This window comes from Bidens hawaiensis, unplaced genomic scaffold (assembly GCF_021521415.1).
Source record: "Bidens hawaiensis isolate Kalapana, Puna unplaced genomic scaffold, B.hawaiensis_p1.1 tig00419441_1, whole genome shotgun sequence".
NCBI lineage: Eukaryota > Viridiplantae > Streptophyta > Magnoliopsida > Asterales > Asteraceae > Bidens > Bidens hawaiensis.
In genome coordinates this window covers 312,501-332,766 of record NW_027504862.1, presented here as the reverse complement: position 1 = coordinate 332,766, position 20,266 = coordinate 312,501, and the positions used below count along the sequence as shown (strand labels likewise).

At 34.7% G+C, this 20,266-nt stretch overlaps 2 protein-coding genes and 1 pseudogene across 2 annotated transcripts; 2 read left to right on the top strand and 1 right to left on the bottom strand.

Moving 5' to 3' along the window:
* Positions 1-738: 738 nt before the first annotated feature.
* LOC143608847 (ricin B-like lectin R40G3) lies at positions 739-3,152 on the bottom strand. The gene is made up of 4 exons (XM_077083773.1): positions 2,717-3,152; positions 2,506-2,628; positions 926-1,154; positions 739-795 (listed from the first exon to the last, which is right to left on the bottom strand). Coding segments are annotated over exons 1-4 (762 nt in total). The 5' UTR covers positions 3,125-3,152; the 3' UTR covers positions 739-793.
* A 2,478-nt stretch (positions 3,153-5,630) lies between these two features.
* LOC143608848 (mediator of RNA polymerase II transcription subunit 22a-like) lies at positions 5,631-8,377 on the top strand. Its single transcript, XM_077083774.1, has 3 exons — positions 5,631-5,887; positions 7,194-7,259; positions 7,962-8,377. The coding sequence occupies exons 1-3, from the start codon at positions 5,726-5,728 to the stop codon at positions 8,193-8,195; spliced, it is 462 nt and encodes a 153-aa protein (XP_076939889.1). The 5' UTR covers positions 5,631-5,725; the 3' UTR covers positions 8,196-8,377.
* A 1,483-nt stretch (positions 8,378-9,860) lies between these two features.
* Positions 9,861-11,069, top strand: LOC143608859 (mediator of RNA polymerase II transcription subunit 22a-like; annotated as a pseudogene).
* The last annotated feature ends 9,197 nt before the right edge of the window (positions 11,070-20,266 follow it).

Below are 20,266 nucleotides of genomic sequence, written 5' to 3'. Positions count from 1 at the left end.
ATCTGAGTTGTCTTTAGTAGAAGCTTGAGGGGCTGCAGTTGCTAACATTTGAATATTTGAGAGCTAGCGTTGCGATTTCTGAAACTTAAGGGGCTAGCTTGGAACTTTGGAGTATAAAAGGCCGACAGAAAGTAGGGATGAGCAAAACAGGTACTTGTACCGATTCGATACTGACATCGAACCAGTACCACATTTTGAGTTTTCAGTAACGGTATTCCCGAATTTTGCCTTCAATACATGTAACTGAACCAAAAATTTTAGGAAATCGGTATGGGCATTTTCGGTACCGGTACCCATTCTCTAGCAGAAAGTTATGGTCTTCAGTTGTTATCTCACGTTGATGTATCATCTAGTTTAATTTTTATAAGTTTTGTGTTCACTCTGTAGATTTGTTACATCTTGGTTCAGATGATGTTTAGTTTCAATTAAAGTAAATAAGAATCTATAATTTTGGCACATTGGTCATGTCCAAGTTACATTGTTTTAAATGTATTACTCTTGATATCTTCAACACGAATATGTTCACGTCATGTTCGGGTTCATCACTTTCAATCCAACAACCTGACAACCTCATTTTCACACGTATTTAACTTTCATTCGATCAACAATAACTTAGATACATCAATATATCATGTATAAGAAGCAATGCTATAAGAAATGCATTTTAGTGATCAATAAATACACTAACCAATAACCACATAACTATACCCGTAGTTTCTCAACAGTATCGTTCACAAACACCAACACGATGAGGAGGTTATACACGACATTAAAATCCCACAATACATGTATATCCTGCACATATCATTTGACATGTTGATGAGAACAAAATGAAGAATATTATATAACAGAAGGTCAAAACTTAAATGCAAATTATTATTAAAGAATATGATAATCAAGTAAAGTTTTGAGTTGAGATACTTACAGTAAGGAACCATGTTCCACCTCTGATTACCGTCTTTCTTCCATTCCCACAAAACAATTTTTGTACCGTCACGCACGCCACCATGATTTTTGTCACCATTAAACGCATCAACATTGAGTCGGATATTATTGACCATTCTTACAGCCCGATAACCGTCCCCTAAGTCCTTGCTTTCGGTCCAAAGAACAGATTCATCAAGCTTATCAGGGTTGTATTCTGTCAGCTGAACCTGAGGAAAGAAATTACAACTTCACCAACACAGCACATATAATATACAACCGAAGGATATATGATGATGCAAAGTGCTTAACATGTCAGTTGTCACCACAGCTTAATATAACACTTTTCATTGAAAGTGAAATAAAAGTTTTATCAATTTGTCAAACAGTAGTTGTGTTGACCCTTTAGGTGGTGCATGGCTGTCGTCAGCTCGTGCCGTAAGGTGTTGGGTTAAGTCCCGCAACGAGCGCAACCCTCGTGTTTAGTTGCCATCGTTGAGTTTGGAACCCTGAACAGACTGCCGGTGATAAGCCGGAGGAAGGTGAGGATGACGTCAAGTCATCATGCCCCTTATGCCCTGGGCGACACACGTGCTACAATGGCCGGGACAAAGGGTCGCGATCCCGCGAGGGTGAGCTAACTCCAAAAACCCGTCCTCAGTTCGGATTGCAGGCTGCAACTCGCCTGCATGAAGCCGGAATCGCTAGTAATCGCCGGTGATGCCAAATCAAAAATATTGCGGAGTTCAAGGGAAATATCCAAATACATGTCTTATTCTTTTTAATAATCCATACTTGTAGCAATAAAATACTATAGTTCCTACCCCAAGTGATAAATGATGAATTCAAAATATCTATGCTATATCTTCTCTGTATCTATTGTATCTATAAAGGACCAGAAATACCTTGTTTACGTATCATTGGGAAGTGCATTAACATAAATACGGCAGTAAGAAGTGGGTCAAAATATCAAATTACTAATATTTTATTATAATCAAGCATCAAAGTTCAAACCCCCTAAACTGAAAATCAAATGAGTTTATAAAAGAATCGAAAACATAGTCGGTTTTCGGTCGAAACTGAATTGGGTTTTCGATTTTGGTTTCAGCTATCTGAATTCGGTTTGAACCCAAATAAACCGAATATCGTTATTTAAGTTTATCATTTAGCCAACTACATCTTTTGCCCAATCCAATCCAATATCACCATGACGGTAAATTCTTTTTATTTTTTAAATTGTATGGTTTATTCAGTCGAAACCAATAACTAAACCGAATAAACTGTAAACCAAAAAGATGATTATGAACACCCTAATCATACTAGATTAGCAATACCAGAGAAACATAATGCTTTTTTCAGGCGTGTGAAGTTCCAACGGGCCAACACGACACGAACCTAATACGGAATTCACAGGTTTAGATTTAGACGGAGCCTAAACGGGTCAGTTTAGGTTCGAACACGTTCGGCTAAGCGGGCTGGCTGTGTTCGGGTGTCAATTTGCATGAATATTTAATCATAGGAGTTTTATACACATGAAACAGGTTCAAAAGTATAAGAATAAGGATTGATATAATGACATACAGGATAGGTTGCACCGATGGAGTGTTTGATGGCTTGACCAGTAGCTTTATTAACCAAAGCAAACGACGGATAACCCTGTTCATCCTTCACTCGTGTGCTAAACTTCTCATCTTTAATCCAATGCTGCTTGTTTCATATTATAATTTCAACAAATTAATTAATTAAAACCAAATCATATAATCTTAATGATAATAATAATAATATTATTTACCTGATGAGGATCAGACGGATTAGACGGTGCCAAAATCACTTTCCCGTCACGAATCGTCAGAGCATAATCGGGTTTCGCCTTGCAGTAAACCCTAACTGTTGGTTTATTATCCGTGTATTTTTCTTGTTTTTTGTGGTGATCAGTATGGTGGTGGTTGATGATCGAAGGGATATGCGGGGTATGGTGGTGGTGGGTTGGTTGCGGTGGTGGTGGGTGGTGGTAATCTGCCGTGTACGGAGGTGGTGGTGGTGGAGGGTAGACCTCAACGAGTGGTGGAGGTGGGTACGGTGGCTGATGGTGGTGGATGATGACAGGAAGTGGTGGTGGGTACAGTGGTTCTCCGTGCGGTGGTGGTGGGTAGGGTGGTTCGTCGTGACGGTGGTGGTGGTTGTGGTTGTGTGGGTCCATTTTGAAAGTGTGTTGTTAACACGCAAACTGTGGTGGTTACTGGTTAGTTTACATAGGGGTTGAGAGGATCTTGACCTGTACGTTGTGTTGAAAAAGTTGTACGCTGCTTTGGACTGTACTAGCTGTTACAGTTTGACGATTTGTTCTCAACTCTCCGTGTCCCATTTGTGTGATTACAGTTTTATCCTTATTATTATTATTATTCCTTAACGAATGGTATAAGGTTAAAACGGTCAATTTGACGTTGTTAAGATTGTTAAGCGAAGTATTGTTTTTCAAGTCTTGTCTGATAAGTAAATGCGTTGTATTGTATTGGTTTGTTTCATAAAATTTGGGTTTGTCTTGGTAAGATGTTAGGTTGTATGAGTTGATGTCACAAATTAAAGTGAACTTGTCTACTCCTTTATGATAAATATGCCGTGTCAATTCGAGATACCATATATAAGGTGTGTTAATGTATAATAATTGTTTAACGTATATTAGGTGCGCGGATACATTCAAGGTTAAAAAAACAAAAACGTTCAAGTTAAATTCCAAACCCCTAAAACTTACAAGGTTGAAACATGATATTTTCAAGGTTAAAACCTAAAACGTTCAAGCTTCAAACCTAATACTTTCAAGATTAAAAACACGTTATGCTCTATCAAAAGTTAATTCGATTGAATATCCAGATGTGTTTGTCTAGATAAACTGATGATTAATTGGATTAATTTCAATGTTAATCAATCAATTGACTTCAGTAATTTCAGTTTCAGCTGATTAATTAATCAACTGACTGAAATACACAAACCTAAGAACAATGATCAGAAAGTGATCGATGGCCGTGACGGAAAAGGATGATGCTCACGACGGTAGACGATGGTCGAGACAATAGACATTAACAGGACGACGACAGAGCGCATAATTGTGATTTTAGGGTTGGCGTGTTTTTGAAATCAAAGGCTTAAGAGCGTCACATATACAATTTATGATAAATTATTATTGTGTTGGATCATTTTCCACTATATGTATATTATTAGTGTGTGTGTAAGAAGTAATATATATATATATATATATATATATATATATATATATATAAAGTAAACCAATTATACGAATAAAATGCATTATTACAAAATGTCAACAATCACCACTGAAGCGGCATCACACGACATTTGTTCGGTCCTAATAGATGCCACCACCAAACCTTTGATATTTCTCAATCGATAACCTATGGCCAACACCAATTAAATGGAAACTTTGTGATCAATGGAAACTTGGTGATCACGTTATTATATTTTTAATTGACGATGATGATATCTTAAAAAACAAAAAAAAAAAGATTTCTTTTTTATTGTTTAACTCATTTAAATTAAATAAATAACATAGTAATTAGAAATAATAAAGTAGACATTTGATTAAATCTTTCATTTAACCCATCAAAATTAGGGGTGGGGGCGACCCAAGTTTGACTAGTCTTTAGCTAGGCTTGTTTTGACTTAGAAGGTTTTGACATCAACTTGTTTCGATCTACAGCTCAAGCTTGACTTGTTACTTGTTGTTTTAACTCGGGCATAGGATTAACTCGTTTATCATATATTTGTGCACAGGTGCTTTTAGATTCATACATCACAATCATTTTCTGTCTGGACTAAAATAAAAGAACAAACATGTACAAGTGTTAGTTTACCTGTAATCAATCAACATCTACAGGGCAAATAAGCAAAAGAAATATTCGGCAATTTGACTGAGATAATGCATATTGAAACCTTTGTAGGGTGTGATCTTAATGTTTACATGTGAATGTGTTAATTACGTGTGAACCAAGAAGTTGAGAGCTGAAACAGGTCACATGAGAAAGTTGTTGTTTGAGATTAACACAACAGAAAAGGAAGATCGGCTGGAGATGTAGAGACAATTAAGGAGATTTTTTATTATATGTTCCCTGATATATAGGAGTAGAATTAACTTAGAGAACAACTTATTGTTCTAGTATAAATAGAGGGTTAACTGCTGTGTTGGTTCATGGGGTTTGGTCAGATTATCTGTTTTGATTAGGTTTTGGATATTTTGCCAAAAAGAGTATGTGGTTTTCAAAAACTTGTCATTTTATTCTAGTTTACTAACACTGTCCAGTTCTGCTGTTAAAGTTTATATAATTTGACCAAAATACCACTGTTAAATAAAGTATACATTGTTTTTTTTTACTTAACAAGGGTATTTGGTCAATTTATATCGAGGTTAATGACATAAATAGATAGTGATAATGATATACTTGTGTTTTCTCAGTGTGCGTGTCACTTTCTTGTTAGTTCTTTTTTGCGTTCTTAAGATGCGGGCACTAGTGAATTATCTACAAAGTCAGGTTATTGTTTTTGCAACTGTATATTACTTGAATTGCAAAACGAAATACTGAGAAGAAACTGTTAGCCCGGTAGGATTTGATTCTGATTTCAATTGTAAATTGGCATGTTGTATGTGTGCATGTTTTCTTAACTGAAAAAAAGTGTATTTGCATTTCTATATTACAACAAGTTAGATATAGTTGGTGTCTTTTGGGAATTTTGTTTATCTGACCTGTCTTTTTTGTGAAAAGCAGCAAACTGAATTTTGCAAATTGCAATGAATAAGGGTGGGGCAGGTGGAGGTACAAGTGGGGCAGTTGGTCCCACAGCGGCGGCAGCTGCCGCGGCTGCTCAAAAGCAGAAATCATTGCAGAAGAGAGTCGATGATGACATTGGAAGCATCGTTGACACTTTCGGCATTGTTGTCAATGTTGCCCGGGTATGTACTTTTTATGTGTTAGTAGTTTATGTTACATACTGTAAAAGTTATATTTGAAGTTCCTTGGTTTGTTTTAGCTAATGCTTCCTGAGTTCTATGTGTTTTGCCAAGAAAAACTGATCGTTGAAAAATGATTTTTATTGTTTTTAGCGTAATTAACTGCATGTTCTCTCCATATGATTTTAGACATCTCATATTCCTAGAAACATGTAGAGATATACTTATGGGAAATGATTTGTACACCGATAAAATTCTATCTGCACCACCACTTACAAAAACCGCACAGTGCACGAGTATTGCATAACATGAATGGTGGTGTCTACAGTAGCTTTAGTGGTGTATAAATGTATCCCATAACATATATATGGGCTGATTGCAAAAGGGCACATATATTGCTATTGTCATACTTGCCTCACTTGACAGTAGAGGTGAGCAAATAACCGAATTAACCGTCTTAACTGAACTGATGGTTTGGTTAAGCCATAACCGAATTAACCGAAACGAACCTAACCGAAGATCATAAATTTTAAATACCACTCATAGAATTCCTGATTTGTTTATTTGCACAGTCTTGTTCATCCTAAACTAACATAATGCATTAAGAGAAGTTGATATTCAATCATAAATCAGATGCAAATATCATCAAAGTTAATTTTAAGTATTGGAGAACATCAATATTATCTTGTTATCTAGAATAGGCTGAAAAAATAAGTAATTAACTTGCAGTACTTCAATTCGAAGAAAATATCATGTGTGAGACCAATCATTTGTGCAAAAAAATGAGAAAGTGAGTGACACAATAAGAAACAAAATCAGTTTAATTGTTTTGAGGAAAGAAAATACAAACCAATACAGGGTATTTTTATTATTAGGCCTGGTTTACGGCTAACTGACCCATATTTGGTATTGTTTGTATTTTTTTCAACTGTCTGAGCCGGTTCTTACTGAAAACATAAATTTGATGGCTAATGGAACGATATATATGACTTTAGTCAGGCTTAAGAGGTAGTTTATAGGTTCAGCTACGGGACACTTTTGACCCATTTACTTATGAATGGGCTCAATAGTGTTAATTACTTAAAAAGCTAAAACGAACATGTCAAATTGGTTGAAAGTTGCTCATCTTTTAAAACCTTTTACTTGGACAAAATAAAATATTATTTCAAATAATTTTAATAATTATATTTAAGTATTTACACTGTATTTTTGCATTTGAAGTTCAAATTATGGATAAAATGTGTAATATCAAATTTCACATGCTTGATGTCATGTTTAAAACCACCTGACAGCATACAATATGATGTAGGTTAATGACCCTCCTGTCAGAAACTCACAAGAAGCCTTCATGATGGAGGTGCGGGCCGCAAAAATGGTAAGCATCATCCCCCTTTTTGGCACACTTTATCTGGTATACTGAATACTGATTTTGAAAACTCTTTGATGCCGTGGTTATCGGTCAAAATGGGTTTGACCGTTGACTCGAAGCATGTAAGCTTTAAGTACTAGTTAAAATGGTTTGGGTTGGATTGATATAAACACTTGTTTTTCCCATATTAGGATATATTAATTTAAAAAAATGAAATGATGTAACATGTAACTTGTAGGCATCGTAATGCGCTTTAAGAGACTTTTTTATCTACTCATAATCTTTTTCTTCCCATATTACATGATTAGCCCAATATGGGGTTGTAAACGAACCGCTTGTGAGCTACTTGAGATCGGTTCTAATCGGAGCCTGATCTTGAAAATTAGACTGTTTAATAAGCAATCCCTTGCCTTATTGAAAAATTGAAAATTAGTCTGTTTAATATATATTATTTTATATATAAGAATTATAACTAATAAAAATATAATTTTAATTATAACTGTGTATATATTAATAAATATTATAAGGGCCGAGCCCTAGCCGAGCTCAATCTTGTAAAACTATCCACGAGCCGAGCTCTAGATCTTGTAAGTTAAACGAGTCGACGACTCGGCTTGTTTACACCCATGGCCCAATACCAGAATTGAACTTTTATGGTATGACAAGCGCCGATTGGTGGAAAATAATATATAAGTTGATAAACAACAGGTACAAGCAGCAGATTCTTTGTTAAAACTAGTATCAGAGCTAAAGCAGACGGCTATATTTTCTGGATTCGCATCATTGAATGACCATGTAGATAAGAGAACCGCTGAGCTAAACCAGCAGGCTGAGAAGACTGATAAGATGCTGGCTAGAATCGGTGAAGATGCTGCTGCCAGTCTCAAGGAAATGGAATCACATTATTATTCTTCTCTTCTCAGGTCAAACCAAAATGCATAACAGTGACCTCCGGCTTCCAGATATCTAGGCCTTCTACGTTTGATGCAAGAAACTTCTTGTAACTTGTAACCGTCTTGATGATGCTTTAGCAGTACTGTAGTTATGATGTAGCATTATTTATTTTGATGTTTGCTTATTATTTGTATGATGCAAGTTGTGTATTATTTAAATGTGCTAAACAATGTTACAATTATTTGTTCGGATATTTCATTTTTATAACACATGATCTTGCACTTTGACCATTTACTATTTTACTCATATAATAACTACAATTTAATCCCTAAAATGTAATTGTTATTAAACTATCAATAACAGAAAAAATAATAAATTTAACACACATATAACTATAACCGGTGTTAAAAAAAATTGAGTGAGCTTTCCTTTGCTTGTGCTTGTATACAAACTGAACCACTCGCCCGTTTACAATTGAGCCGAAATTTGAATATAGACAGTCGCTTATTATATGAATGTGTGTTTTAAATAATAACTCAAAAATAAGAACAGTTTAGTTCTTGTCCATTTAAAGTGTGGCCATTTTTGTGATAATTCATTGATTTAACAGAATAAAAAATTTAACAAACTATGAAATAATGAAACCTTTAAATTAGGACTTCTCTAAAGTCAACAGCTGCATTCATGTTTTTGTGTAGAACCATGAAACTTTCAAATCCCATAATCAGTTCGGTTTTGCAGTTGGCTTTTCTGAATTTTCAGTAGGCCGGTTTCAAAACCTTAATGAATGGTTTGGTTTAGAGCTGTAAACGAATCGAACCAGACGAAGCTTTGTTCATGTTCGTCCGTTCAGCATTAAACTTGTTCATGAACGCTAACCGAACGGAAAATCTTGTCCGTGTTCGTTCATTAAGAAATTGAACTTGTTCACGAAAATAAAAAATCATGGTCGTTAAGAAATAAACGAATCGAACCAGCAAGCAAACTGTGTTTTTGAACTTATTGTTCGGTTCAGTTAGCTTTTATCTTTCAACGGTCTGGTTTCGGTTAAAACCGTTACTGACGGTTTGACTCACTGTACGGGCTGGGCAGCCAAAAACCTATTTCCATCATCCAGTTGTCATAGGGAAAAACGGTTCGTTTTGGATACACATTCACCACCGAAACAAATAGTCGGGTTACTATCTCTAACCGAATATATAGATACATCACTCCGTATAAGAAATCGTGTCTAAGAACACCACTCAACGCGCCACGGTTGCTAGCATAGACGAATCAACTTAAACTCAAAATCAATTGAGATAAAAATTAATTAGCACATGAAACACAACAATATATCTTAAACAGAGATTTTTCACATTTGGATTGGATGGTGTTTTTGTTGTTGAATCTACACATTAATAATGTGGCTGCTTTAGTTATCACTTTACTCATTTTATAAAGTATGGCATGTGTCAACTCGAACCCGTAATGACCCATTACTTACCGGACCCGCCAGCCGTTTTAACTTTGATATCAACTGTAAATTGTGTGTTTATGTTTTTTAAATGTAAAAAAGGTTTTTGATTGATTAATTTATTTTTATTAATTAAATTTTATTTTATTTTTGACATTTTTATATAAGTAGTTAGATATAGTTGGTGTCTTTTGGGATTTTTGTTTACCTGACTTGTCTTTTATTTATTTGTGACAAGCAGAAAACTGAATTTTGCAATGAATAAGGGAGGGGCAGGTGGAGGCACAGGTGGGGCAGCTGGTCCCACAGCGACGGTATCCGTCGCTGCTGCTCAAAAACAGAAATTATTGCAGAAGAGAGTCGATGATGACAATGGAAGCATCTTTGGGACTTTCAGTGATGTTATCAAAGTAGCTCGGGTATGTCCTTTTTAGAACAACAGTGAAACCTGGTTACTATTCTATCTATCAAGTTGCCCATATGTTAATGTTTTGCGAAAAATAATTGTTGAAAATAATTTTTGTTGTTTCTAGCATAGTTAACTATATGTTCTATCGATATGTGATATGTGTAATTTCATGTGAGTTTGTGTCTGGATTGATTTTTAGACATTTAAAAATACATAGAGATATAGGTGTTAGTAGCATTGGGTTGGCGGGTTAACGGGTTAAATTGGTCGAGGAAAAATACATAGAGATATAGGTGTTAGTAGCGTTGGGCTGGCGGGTAATTTGTGTTATGTTTTATTGTTTTATCTCTAATGGGTCAAACGGGTAAATTACCAAAAGTTAGCTAAAAGGAACAGGCCAAATTAGTTGAATGTTGTCAATCTTTTATAACTTTTTTACTCAACAACATTAAATTTTATTTTATATAAATTTAATTATTATTTGTAAACATCGAATTACACGTGCATGATGCCATGCTCGGTTTTCTTACCATTAATTGTTTAAAACCATCCGACACCATGAATATCATGTAGGTTAATGACCTCCTGTCAGAAACTCACAAGAAACCTTCGTGATGGAGGCGCGGGCTGCAAAAATGGTATGCATCATCTTAGTACCAGAATTGAACTTTTATGGTATGCCAAGCTCCGATTGGTGGAAAATAATTTACAAGTTGATTAAAATCAGGTGAAAGCAGCGGATTCTTTGTTAAAACTGGTATCCGAGCTAAAGCAGACGGCTATATTCTCTGGATTCGCATCACTGAACGACCACGTGGATAAGAGAACCGCAGGCTGAGAAGACTGATAGGATGCTGGCTAGGATAAGTGAAGATGCTGCTGCCGGTCTCAAGGAAATGGAATCACATTATTATTCTTCTCTTCTCAGGTCAAACCAAAATGCGCAACAATGACCTCCAACTTAGATGTAAGAAACTTGTTGATGTCTTGATGATGATTTAGCAGTACTCGAGTTATGATGTAGCATTCTTTATTATTTGTATGATGCAAGTTTAAAGACAGTTAAAAAAGTCATGTTCATTTGGAGACTATTACTTGATCGAATCTCAACAAAAACCGTACTACTAACAAGAGGTATAAATTTTGGAGATGATACTTGTGTGTTGTGTGGTTTGTTTCCGGAACTTTGGTGCACCTAACAGTTCATTGTCGGGCGACCAAATGGATCTGGTCCATTATACACAACTGGGCCAAACTACCGGTCACGTCGGGGTGTAACTCGGTCAAAGGAGTGTTGGAGTTCCCAAATAAACACAAGAGCAATAAAGAGGATAGCATAACTATTCAAGCAATTTCACTTGTTAGTTGTTACTTGATATGGAGTTCTAGGAATGATAAGATTTTTAAAAACATTTTTGAAATCGGTTGACAAAGTGGTAAATGATATAAAGGCAACATCGTTTTTATTGAAGCATAAGAGGTGGAATTCGAACTTGGATCGGGAAGCTTGATGTTTGTATAATTTTGTTAACTTTCGTTTTGTAGTTTGATTGATATTGTGGTTAAATGTATTTTTGTACTTGTACTCTTTTGAGCTTCTTGCAACCTGCAAATGGCTCATTTTCTTCTAATGAATTTCACCTTAAAAAAAATAATGAAACTGATTTCATAAACTATGTAACATAAATTCTTCTTCTTGGTTCATGAGTTCATCTATAGGTCAATGAATGAACACGAACTGACAAATATTATTTAGCACATATACATTAAAACTTTGATTTTCCTCTTACTATCTGCGGTTTCTTCTGATCGACACACCGGCTTATTTGGGCACCTTTGCTTCGACCAGACCACGAGGTCTTCACCATCTCTCCCTCGTCTCCTCTCGACAGCCTTAATTATAATAAACGACATTAATCATTTAATTACAGATAGCTTAGCTAGTTTGATTAGGGAATGATAATAATACCCACCCGTGTGATGTTAATGTTAATGTTAAGAGCAACACGAGGGCGGGCCAGAGACAAAACTGCTGCTGCTGCTGCCGGCATTCTGAATCTGCGAACATTAATATTACAATACAAAAAATTATTTTGTATCCATGTGATCCGACTGTCAACAAACCGACGGACCTGATTCTGAACAGTCGGATCCGACTGTCTTTTTTCCCGTCGCAATTTTAAATTATCTTCCTCCCCATCTCCTCATCTTTTCTTTTATCTCCATCCATGTGATCATCATTTTTGTACAAGAACACATGTCGGACGAGTACAATTCTCAGCCACCACCAAAGACTGTGTGGGTTCTGCAGAAGTGGAGGCGTCCAAAAAACAACTATGAATCGTCGTCTGTTAAACCTTAGACAAGTGAATTAAGAACACAAAACACGATATTGCATAAAACGTTTATGCGACTCTTTTCATTAATAAGAAATAAGAACAAAATACTTTCTACTCTCTTCTACTATCTAAAAATAAACCTTGTGATGGGTTTGTATAACACCCACAATTCTAATACTACTCAAACTAGGAAACACAATCAAACTAAACTTCTAATTTATATAATAATAAATAAAAGATAACTATGACACCAAGTTATTCAACTTGGTCCCTGAACTTTGGATCTCCACCAAACCGCCCCTTGAGATCTTCCGTACCACCCTTATACTTTTCATATTAAACATTCAGGTCCTTCAAGTTGGTGTTGCACCAAGTTTTACATCGTCTTCCATAGATCGAAGGCCCGATGAAGAAATTAGCGTTGCAGAAAGACAACTAAAAAGGAAATGGGTTATTCCAGACAACGTCAGACAGTTGGTCTATTAATGCTGAAGAGTTTTATAATAGTGGTGACTCTCTGTTTTGTTATTTTGTGGCTTGTTTCAACAGTTAAAGCTTGAAAAACGCGCCTGGGACACCTTGTTAGGTTATGCGTGTAATGGTTACTTGTCCGCCAAGGTAACGAAAACAGATACATTTTGAGGATAGTTTTCTAATTTTTAAATTAAATTTTATTAATCTTCAGCACATACACGGTTGGGTTGGAAGAATGATAAAATGTAGGCATCGACAGCTTCAAAGTGATGGATTATTGAATATGTGTTGGACGGTTCTACCACCCCATTTCTGTGAGTATTTGGTAGACTCATGTAACAAACATGTCATTAGCTATGCAGATGGTAAAATGAAATCATAAGCTTCATTTTTAAATGTCGATTATGTTTACTTTCCATTTCGGTAAAATGAAACCATACCTCCATTTTTATGAGTATTTGGCGCACGGTGATCTTGTTAGAAACGAAGTGGTGTACGTTTGCATGCTAATTGATCACTTACTTACAGGGAAGTCGATCGATCGTGCAACAAATTTTATACAGTTGTGTAATTCATTCCAACGATTCATGGCGGATCAATTTTATTTTTGAGCATTTTGGCGTTGTTTACCTGATCTGTTTATTAATGATGATTATGTTGGGAAATGTAATAAGTTGGTAATAAAACTAATTCCGAATGTCATAGGTTTTCGCATGTATAGACTAAGGCGTTAGTTTTTTCTTGCATAGTCTTTATTTATGTTTAAGGCGGACATATCATAAAATTTAACAGGTAAAATGATTTTTTTGGTCTTCGAACATTTGGTATATTCTTTTACTATAGTGATGTGATGTGATGTGATGTGATAGTTTGGTTTTGGGGTGTTTGGGATTCCCTTATTTTAGCTCTTTATAGCTTATAATTTATGAGTTATAAGGTGTTTATGTTTTATATATCGACCCTTACCTAGACATATTCAGAGTGGTGTTGCAAGTCCCGCTTTGGCATCTTACAGGATCTGAAAGAATCGTAACATGATGATGGAAAGAATATGTCAAATACATCGACCCTTACCAAGACACATTCCGAAACAACCAATCTAACCCATTCATCTAATCAAATAAAACAGGCTGTAAACAAGTTATAATCAAGTTATAGGAGGGTCAGGCTGAACACGGCCTGTTTATTAAACATTATGAATATAACAACCCAAAACTTGACTATTTTCATGCCCTTTTTCATGTCATCATGTCATGTAAGAAATTAGTGTCACACCCCGACCAAAGGCGGAACATGCCGGGGTGCAACGTGATTGGACAAATACACAAGACACTATTAAAGTGAAAATATTTAATCAACTCATTTATGTCACAAATCAATAAACAACACATCTTGGTCATACAAACAAATTGAACACAAGTAAACAAATATATTGTTCGTTTTACTAATATCCTAATAGTCTTGGTAACGTTTTCCGACAAGTCCTCAAGTCGATAAAAGTCAAACCTGTAACAATGCATAAAATAATATTTTGTCAACACGTATGTTGGTGAGCAATTTCATAGTTTGAGTATATATAATATGAGCGAAATCCACAAACGTATATGAGACTATAAATAAAAGCATCAATCGTGGCATATAAAACATATGTAAATGAGGATCCTTTCTACTCGGTAACAACCGATATACTCGGATAATGAGGCCATATTCTACTAGCATAAGGCTAAGTAGTTAGGGGAGCGTACGATCATACTTAATGAGGCTCAACAACAATATAAAAATAAACACTCGCGCACGTAAAGCATATGAGGCATATAACACACAAAAGAGCAAGTATTCCAAGTATCATATACCCTAAAGTTTGTGGTTTGAGAAAAGTGTATAATAAATCATTCTTGTTTTGAATAAGTATGCATGTTACCCCCAAAACATAAAAGGGAAAACGGGGGATGAAATGTACTCACCTCGATTAACGAACCGAGAAATAACAAATGATTGAAATGTAGAAAGCTTGCAAACGAAACGAACGAATCCAACTTGAAAGCTAAATGAAAACGAATAAATAAAGTATATTAATGAACTTGAACTTTAGTTGAAACTTCATTTGAAACATTGAACGAGAAGGTTCGGTTGTTAATCGGGTTACCGGATAGTTTGTTAATGATTAGGGACTCGTACTTAAATGATAATTAATATGAAAATAATATTATTTTACTGGACTTTTAAATAACTAAACCAATATTAAATAGAAGCGAGACTGGTTTAAATCAAGAGTTCGGTTTTATAAAAAATGAATTGATAATAAAGCTTATAATAATATTATTAATAATAAGGATAGAAATGACAATAATGATTTTAGAATAAGATATATATATATATATATATATATATATACACATATATATAAGATGAAGATGATAATAATACATAGTAATACTACCAATTGAGAATTTGTTGTTAAAATTAATAATAGTAGTAGTAGTAGTAATAAATATAATAATTATTACTTTATTGTTGAAAACGTTATTAATAGATTTAAAAGTTTAATATAATAATTATTATCATTATAAAAATTATATGTGTCACATTATTAATAATTAATACTCATAACATTTTAATAATAGTAGTATTATTGATAAAAACGATATAACTCGAGTGACAATGACGTTAAACGACAACTAGGTCCGACATGGGTTTCGGTTCAATAAAACAAATGGGTAATATTAACAATATTATATTTTAATAATATTCCTTAATAATCATAGTAATGAAGATAATAATGATCATAATAATGATAATCTATCTTTATGAAAATGATGGTGATAATAATACTTTTGTTAAAAGATAATAATATCAATAATAATAATAATAACAATAATAATAATAGTCTTGTTAATAATAATAATGATAATACTACTAGTTATCTTGTTAATAATAATAATAATAATAATAATCTTGTTAAAAATAATAATGATAATAACAATAATAAGTTTTATAATGGGTTATGAGATTTATAAAAATAATCTCAAAAATATACTCTCCAAAGTAGGTTCAAGGGGGAATCGAACTCGAGACTCGATTTCGGGTTATGAGTTAGATATTAAGACAAATTAAACTCTAGATCTCTTTACCTATAAACGATGTTTGTCCGAGAACAAATTTGTCGGAGATGAAGGCTGCTGAAGAACAAAGGTCGCCGGAGCGCATCAGAGAGAGAGAGAGAGAGAAAGAGAGAGAACGAGAGGGAGAGAGCCGAGAGTAGTGAGAGAGAGATGAGACACGGTTTTCCGGTCGCCGGAAAAGCGACCGGAGAGGGAAAGGGAAGGGTTGAGGGTAATGTGTGTGACCGGGAGAGAGAGTTGCGGAAAAGAGAGGCAGAGAGAGAGTAGAGAGAGTTGCGGTGGCCGGAGCACGGAAGAGTGGCACGGCGGCCGGTTTTTCGGTCGCCGGAAAACGAAACCAAAGAGGGAGGGAGTTGCCGGAGGTGGTGGCCGGAAAATCGTGGAAGGGAAAAGGGGGTTTAGGGTGGCCGGAAACGGCGTCGGGTGGCCGGAGGTTCGGGCTCGCCGGAAAACGGCTAGAGTGGTGGCGGCCGGAAAATTTGAGGGAGAAAGAGATGGAGGCTAGGTGAATGAGATTATGGTTAGGGTTTTATGAATATATGTGTGTATTTTATATTTTCAAAACAAACCCTCATGTTTGGTTTTTAGTTGTAAATGATTCAAACTTGAATAGCTTTAAGAAAATCACACTTTAGTCCTCTAAAGTTTATTTGACCGAACTTATAAAACTAACAGAATTTGACAAACCTCGCACATGCTAAGGTTATATTATTAATGATAAAGATAAATTTCCGGTTCGGATTTACAAGCTTAACCACAAATACTAAGTATATATTGTTGAAATAAAACGCGAAAGAAAAAACGAAATTCGAATTTGACGAATGTCACAGTATCACCAACTTTTTGGAAATTTCGTCCCGAAATTAAAATAAATTAGAAAAATAATTACTAACGAATATTGCCTTTAGTAAATAATTGCAAGAAAAAAAAACTTTTAACAAAAGAATAACGTAAAATCCTTGGATGACTCGAAAAACGCCACAAATGAGAACATAATAAAGGCACTTATATATAGGAAGTACCAGCGGCGTATCCACCATGCCCTTATCATAACTCGCATTTCTACCGTCTTTCCGCTATCATCCTCGGACCTGAGTTATCACACACAAGTGTACTTATTATGGCTTCCATACGGGGATTTCGATAATTAAGTGTGCACCGATAATTATTTAGATCATCGTATGGTCCACATGGTTCGTCCCATTGCGTGGTTTAAAAGACATATTTATTTTGAAATCTTAAACATTTGAAACTTGCATAAATCTGTTAAATTTTAATAATGAGAACTCTGATAGAAGGAAACGAGAAATCCAATAAAGGAAACGAGAATCCGAAAACTGAAAGTGAGAAACTCGAAAGGTGAGTACATGAGGTAAGGGTAAACTATGTTACAATTTCAATAATGTCGTGCAATGAGTTTCATACGTGTACAAACTTGAGGTTATAAGGTAATTAGGATTACGATTGCGTGAAATCACGAGAATGAGGTGAGTTTCTTTGGGGTGACGCATGCGTGCATCAATATAAATAAAATAGTATTTGATTAACAACAAAAACAATCAATGAAAGGTGATAAAACATGAATACGGCTACTATTGTGAAACATTTATATAATCGTCATTATAATAACGGTTTCTAATAGCGCCAAAACTTGTAGACAGCCACACATAGGCCGTTAATAGATTAGATGAAATGATATAGAATAATGTATAAAATTTTGTTTACATAAATGCTCAAATATAAATAACATAGTCATGAAAATATCGTTTAAAAGATAAATGAGATTTTGGCGAAGTTAAGGTTTTGAAAGTATTACACAAATTGTTACTGGATAGTTTGCATTCGGTCACGAAAATCAAAACACAAAAATGAAATCTCATGTGCATAATATTTTCATCGAAACATCTCATCAAGTGAAAATAAAATCGCAATAACAGTGAGACTCGAATAAATGACGAAATATGTATATCGCGTAGCGTATAATAGACTAAAATTGAAAATGAGGTCTTAAGTAAGGCCGTTTTATTGTTTCTAAGAAATGTACATAACAACAAAGCATCGCGATAACGCATTACTAGCGAAAATATTTAAATCATTATTGAATGTAAATCTTGTAACCTAAATTGTTAAAGGAGTTTGTATACATAAAGTTATTGTGATGAAAAATAAATTATATAAGTGATGATGCTTGCGATAATAAGAGGTAATAGTTTGCGTAAATTGTTATTGGGCAAAAATTTGTGTTACAATATAAAATATTCATAAGCGCGTCCCAAAAGATTTGCAAAGCCATGGTCATTGAGTTTATGCAATATGGTGAAAGTTGTAATTTATTACTGAATAAATCATGCATTCATCATTCAGAATGAAACCTCGTATTTATAAAGTTATTAAGAGGTTCATCACCTTAGGTGACAATATTTAAAATCTTGAAATCACACATATAATCGTTTAATAATCTTTGAAAGCAAATCCTCACAATCAAATTTTGTTATCATGACAATATTACATTTCACAAAGATAATTTATAAAATATGGACATAATATGTAAACCGTTAATCTTGAAAGAGTTTATAATCTATAAGTGATTATTTGAACACATGCGGTTGTTATAAAAACACTAGTTGTATGTAGGTATACATATATATATATATATATATATATATATAAATAAAGGAACTTAAGGGTAAAGCAAAGATTGCGTGTGTACGGAGAGGTTTTAGGCTTCGGATGGTGAATGGTTTGGAAATTTGGTGAAGAGTGAGTATGTTTCGGTTGGCTTGCGTAGTTGGGTTTTCTTGAGTTGGATTTATGAGGTTTGTTGAATTTAGGTCGTTGGAGTGGTTTAGGCTTGGATGCTTGTGTGAGTAGTGGTTGGGCTAATAGGTGAGGTTTTGCTTATTTGAGCTCGGGTTAAGTTGATGGGTTGGATGATTTTGATCTAGGCTAGTTTGGTTTGATATTTGGTTTATACATGTATTTTGTAAGGAGTGTTTGGGTTGCTATTTGATATCAAACTCTATGGTTGAATGGGAAACATTGTGGCGATATGGTTTGTGACTCGACGTAGCATGGGTCGAAGGGTTTTGAGTCATAGTTGGGTAAACTTTGGTTTGTATAAGTTTCAAGCATTCGTGAGTGTGTTTGTTGGTGTCTTTGAAGCATTAGGATGGTCAGTTTGATAGGGTTTTTTTTTGGCGTAGAAGTGTTGGTAGTTAGGGCCTTTTGTTGGGTTGAATTTTGTATATCTTGGGCTTGCATAGGGTTTGGGTAGGTGAGGGTATACTTTTGGGTGTCTAGATTTTGTTTAAGTGCTGCATATATGTTTCCTCGAGCCATATTTTCTAAACGAACTAAGGCCAACCCAAATTGCTCTTGTAAAAGATACGCTACAGAACGAATACGTTTATTTTGCAAATGATTCATATCGTCAAGTGTACCCATTCCAAATTTGATTCGAATCAAACGATCCGCGGCTGCCAATATATCTCTCGGTAACAAAAATGTATTGTTCTGGGGTATATCAAGGTTTAGTCTCCGATTCATATTTCGTCGACCAATCCCTCCCAATTCACATCTTTGTTGAAAGAATTTTTTTTGTAAATCCTTAGATAAGGATTCAGAAAATACCGGATCTCCCTCTACACAAGCAAATTGTTGATAAAATTCCAAAATAGCATTTTCTTTTGACCCTATTTTTTTTTATCATTCAGAAAAGACAAAAATAGTTCAGGATAGCAAACATTCTCTAGAATTTCTCTTATATTCAACCCTATTGCTGATAATAGAACTAGAATAGATAGTTTTTGTTGCCTACTCACGCGAACCCATATCCTTGCTTTTCTATCAATTTCTAATTCTAATCTTCCTCCCCAATCTGATATTATGGTGCCAGTATAGACCGAAATTCCGTTATCATTTAATTCTGACCGGTAATAAATACCGGGACTTTGCAATATTTGATTGATCACAATTCTATAGATTCCATTTACTATAAAATCTCCCAGAGAAGTCATTAGAGGGATCTTTTCTATCAAAATTGTTTGTTCTTGGATATACTTACGCCTATCGTTTTTCTAAATGAGTCTCGCCGATACATATAATTCAGAAGAATATGTGAGTGATTCATACACAGCATCTCTTTCCTTTATCAGGGGTTCTACCAATTGATATCTTTCCAAAAATAATTCAAAGTCAATTTCTTGATTTGTATCTTCAATTTTTGGAAACTTAGAAAGCTCCTCTGCCAAACCCTGATCAATGAACCTACAAAATCCTTCAAATTGTATCTGATTAAATCCAGGTATTGTGGACATTGC

Coding starts and splice junctions, on each gene's coding strand:
- LOC143608847 (XM_077083773.1), bottom strand. CDS start 3,124: ATGGACCCACACAACCACAACCACCACCACCGTCACGACGAACCACCC. Junction 2,629..2,716: donor ATCCGTCTGATCCTCATCAG/GTAAATAATATT, acceptor TGAAACAAGCAG/CATTGGATTAAAGATGAGAA. Junction 1,155..2,505: donor CCATCGGTGCAACCTATCCT/GTATGTCATTAT, acceptor TTCTTTCCTCAG/GTTCAGCTGACAGAATACAA.
- LOC143608848 (XM_077083774.1), top strand. CDS start 5,726: ATGAATAAGGGTGGGGCAGGTGGAGGTACAAGTGGGGCAGTTGGTCCC. Junction 5,888..7,193: donor TTGTTGTCAATGTTGCCCGG/GTATGTACTTTT, acceptor AATATGATGTAG/GTTAATGACCCTCCTGTCAG. Junction 7,260..7,961: donor AGGTGCGGGCCGCAAAAATG/GTAAGCATCATC, acceptor GATAAACAACAG/GTACAAGCAGCAGATTCTTT.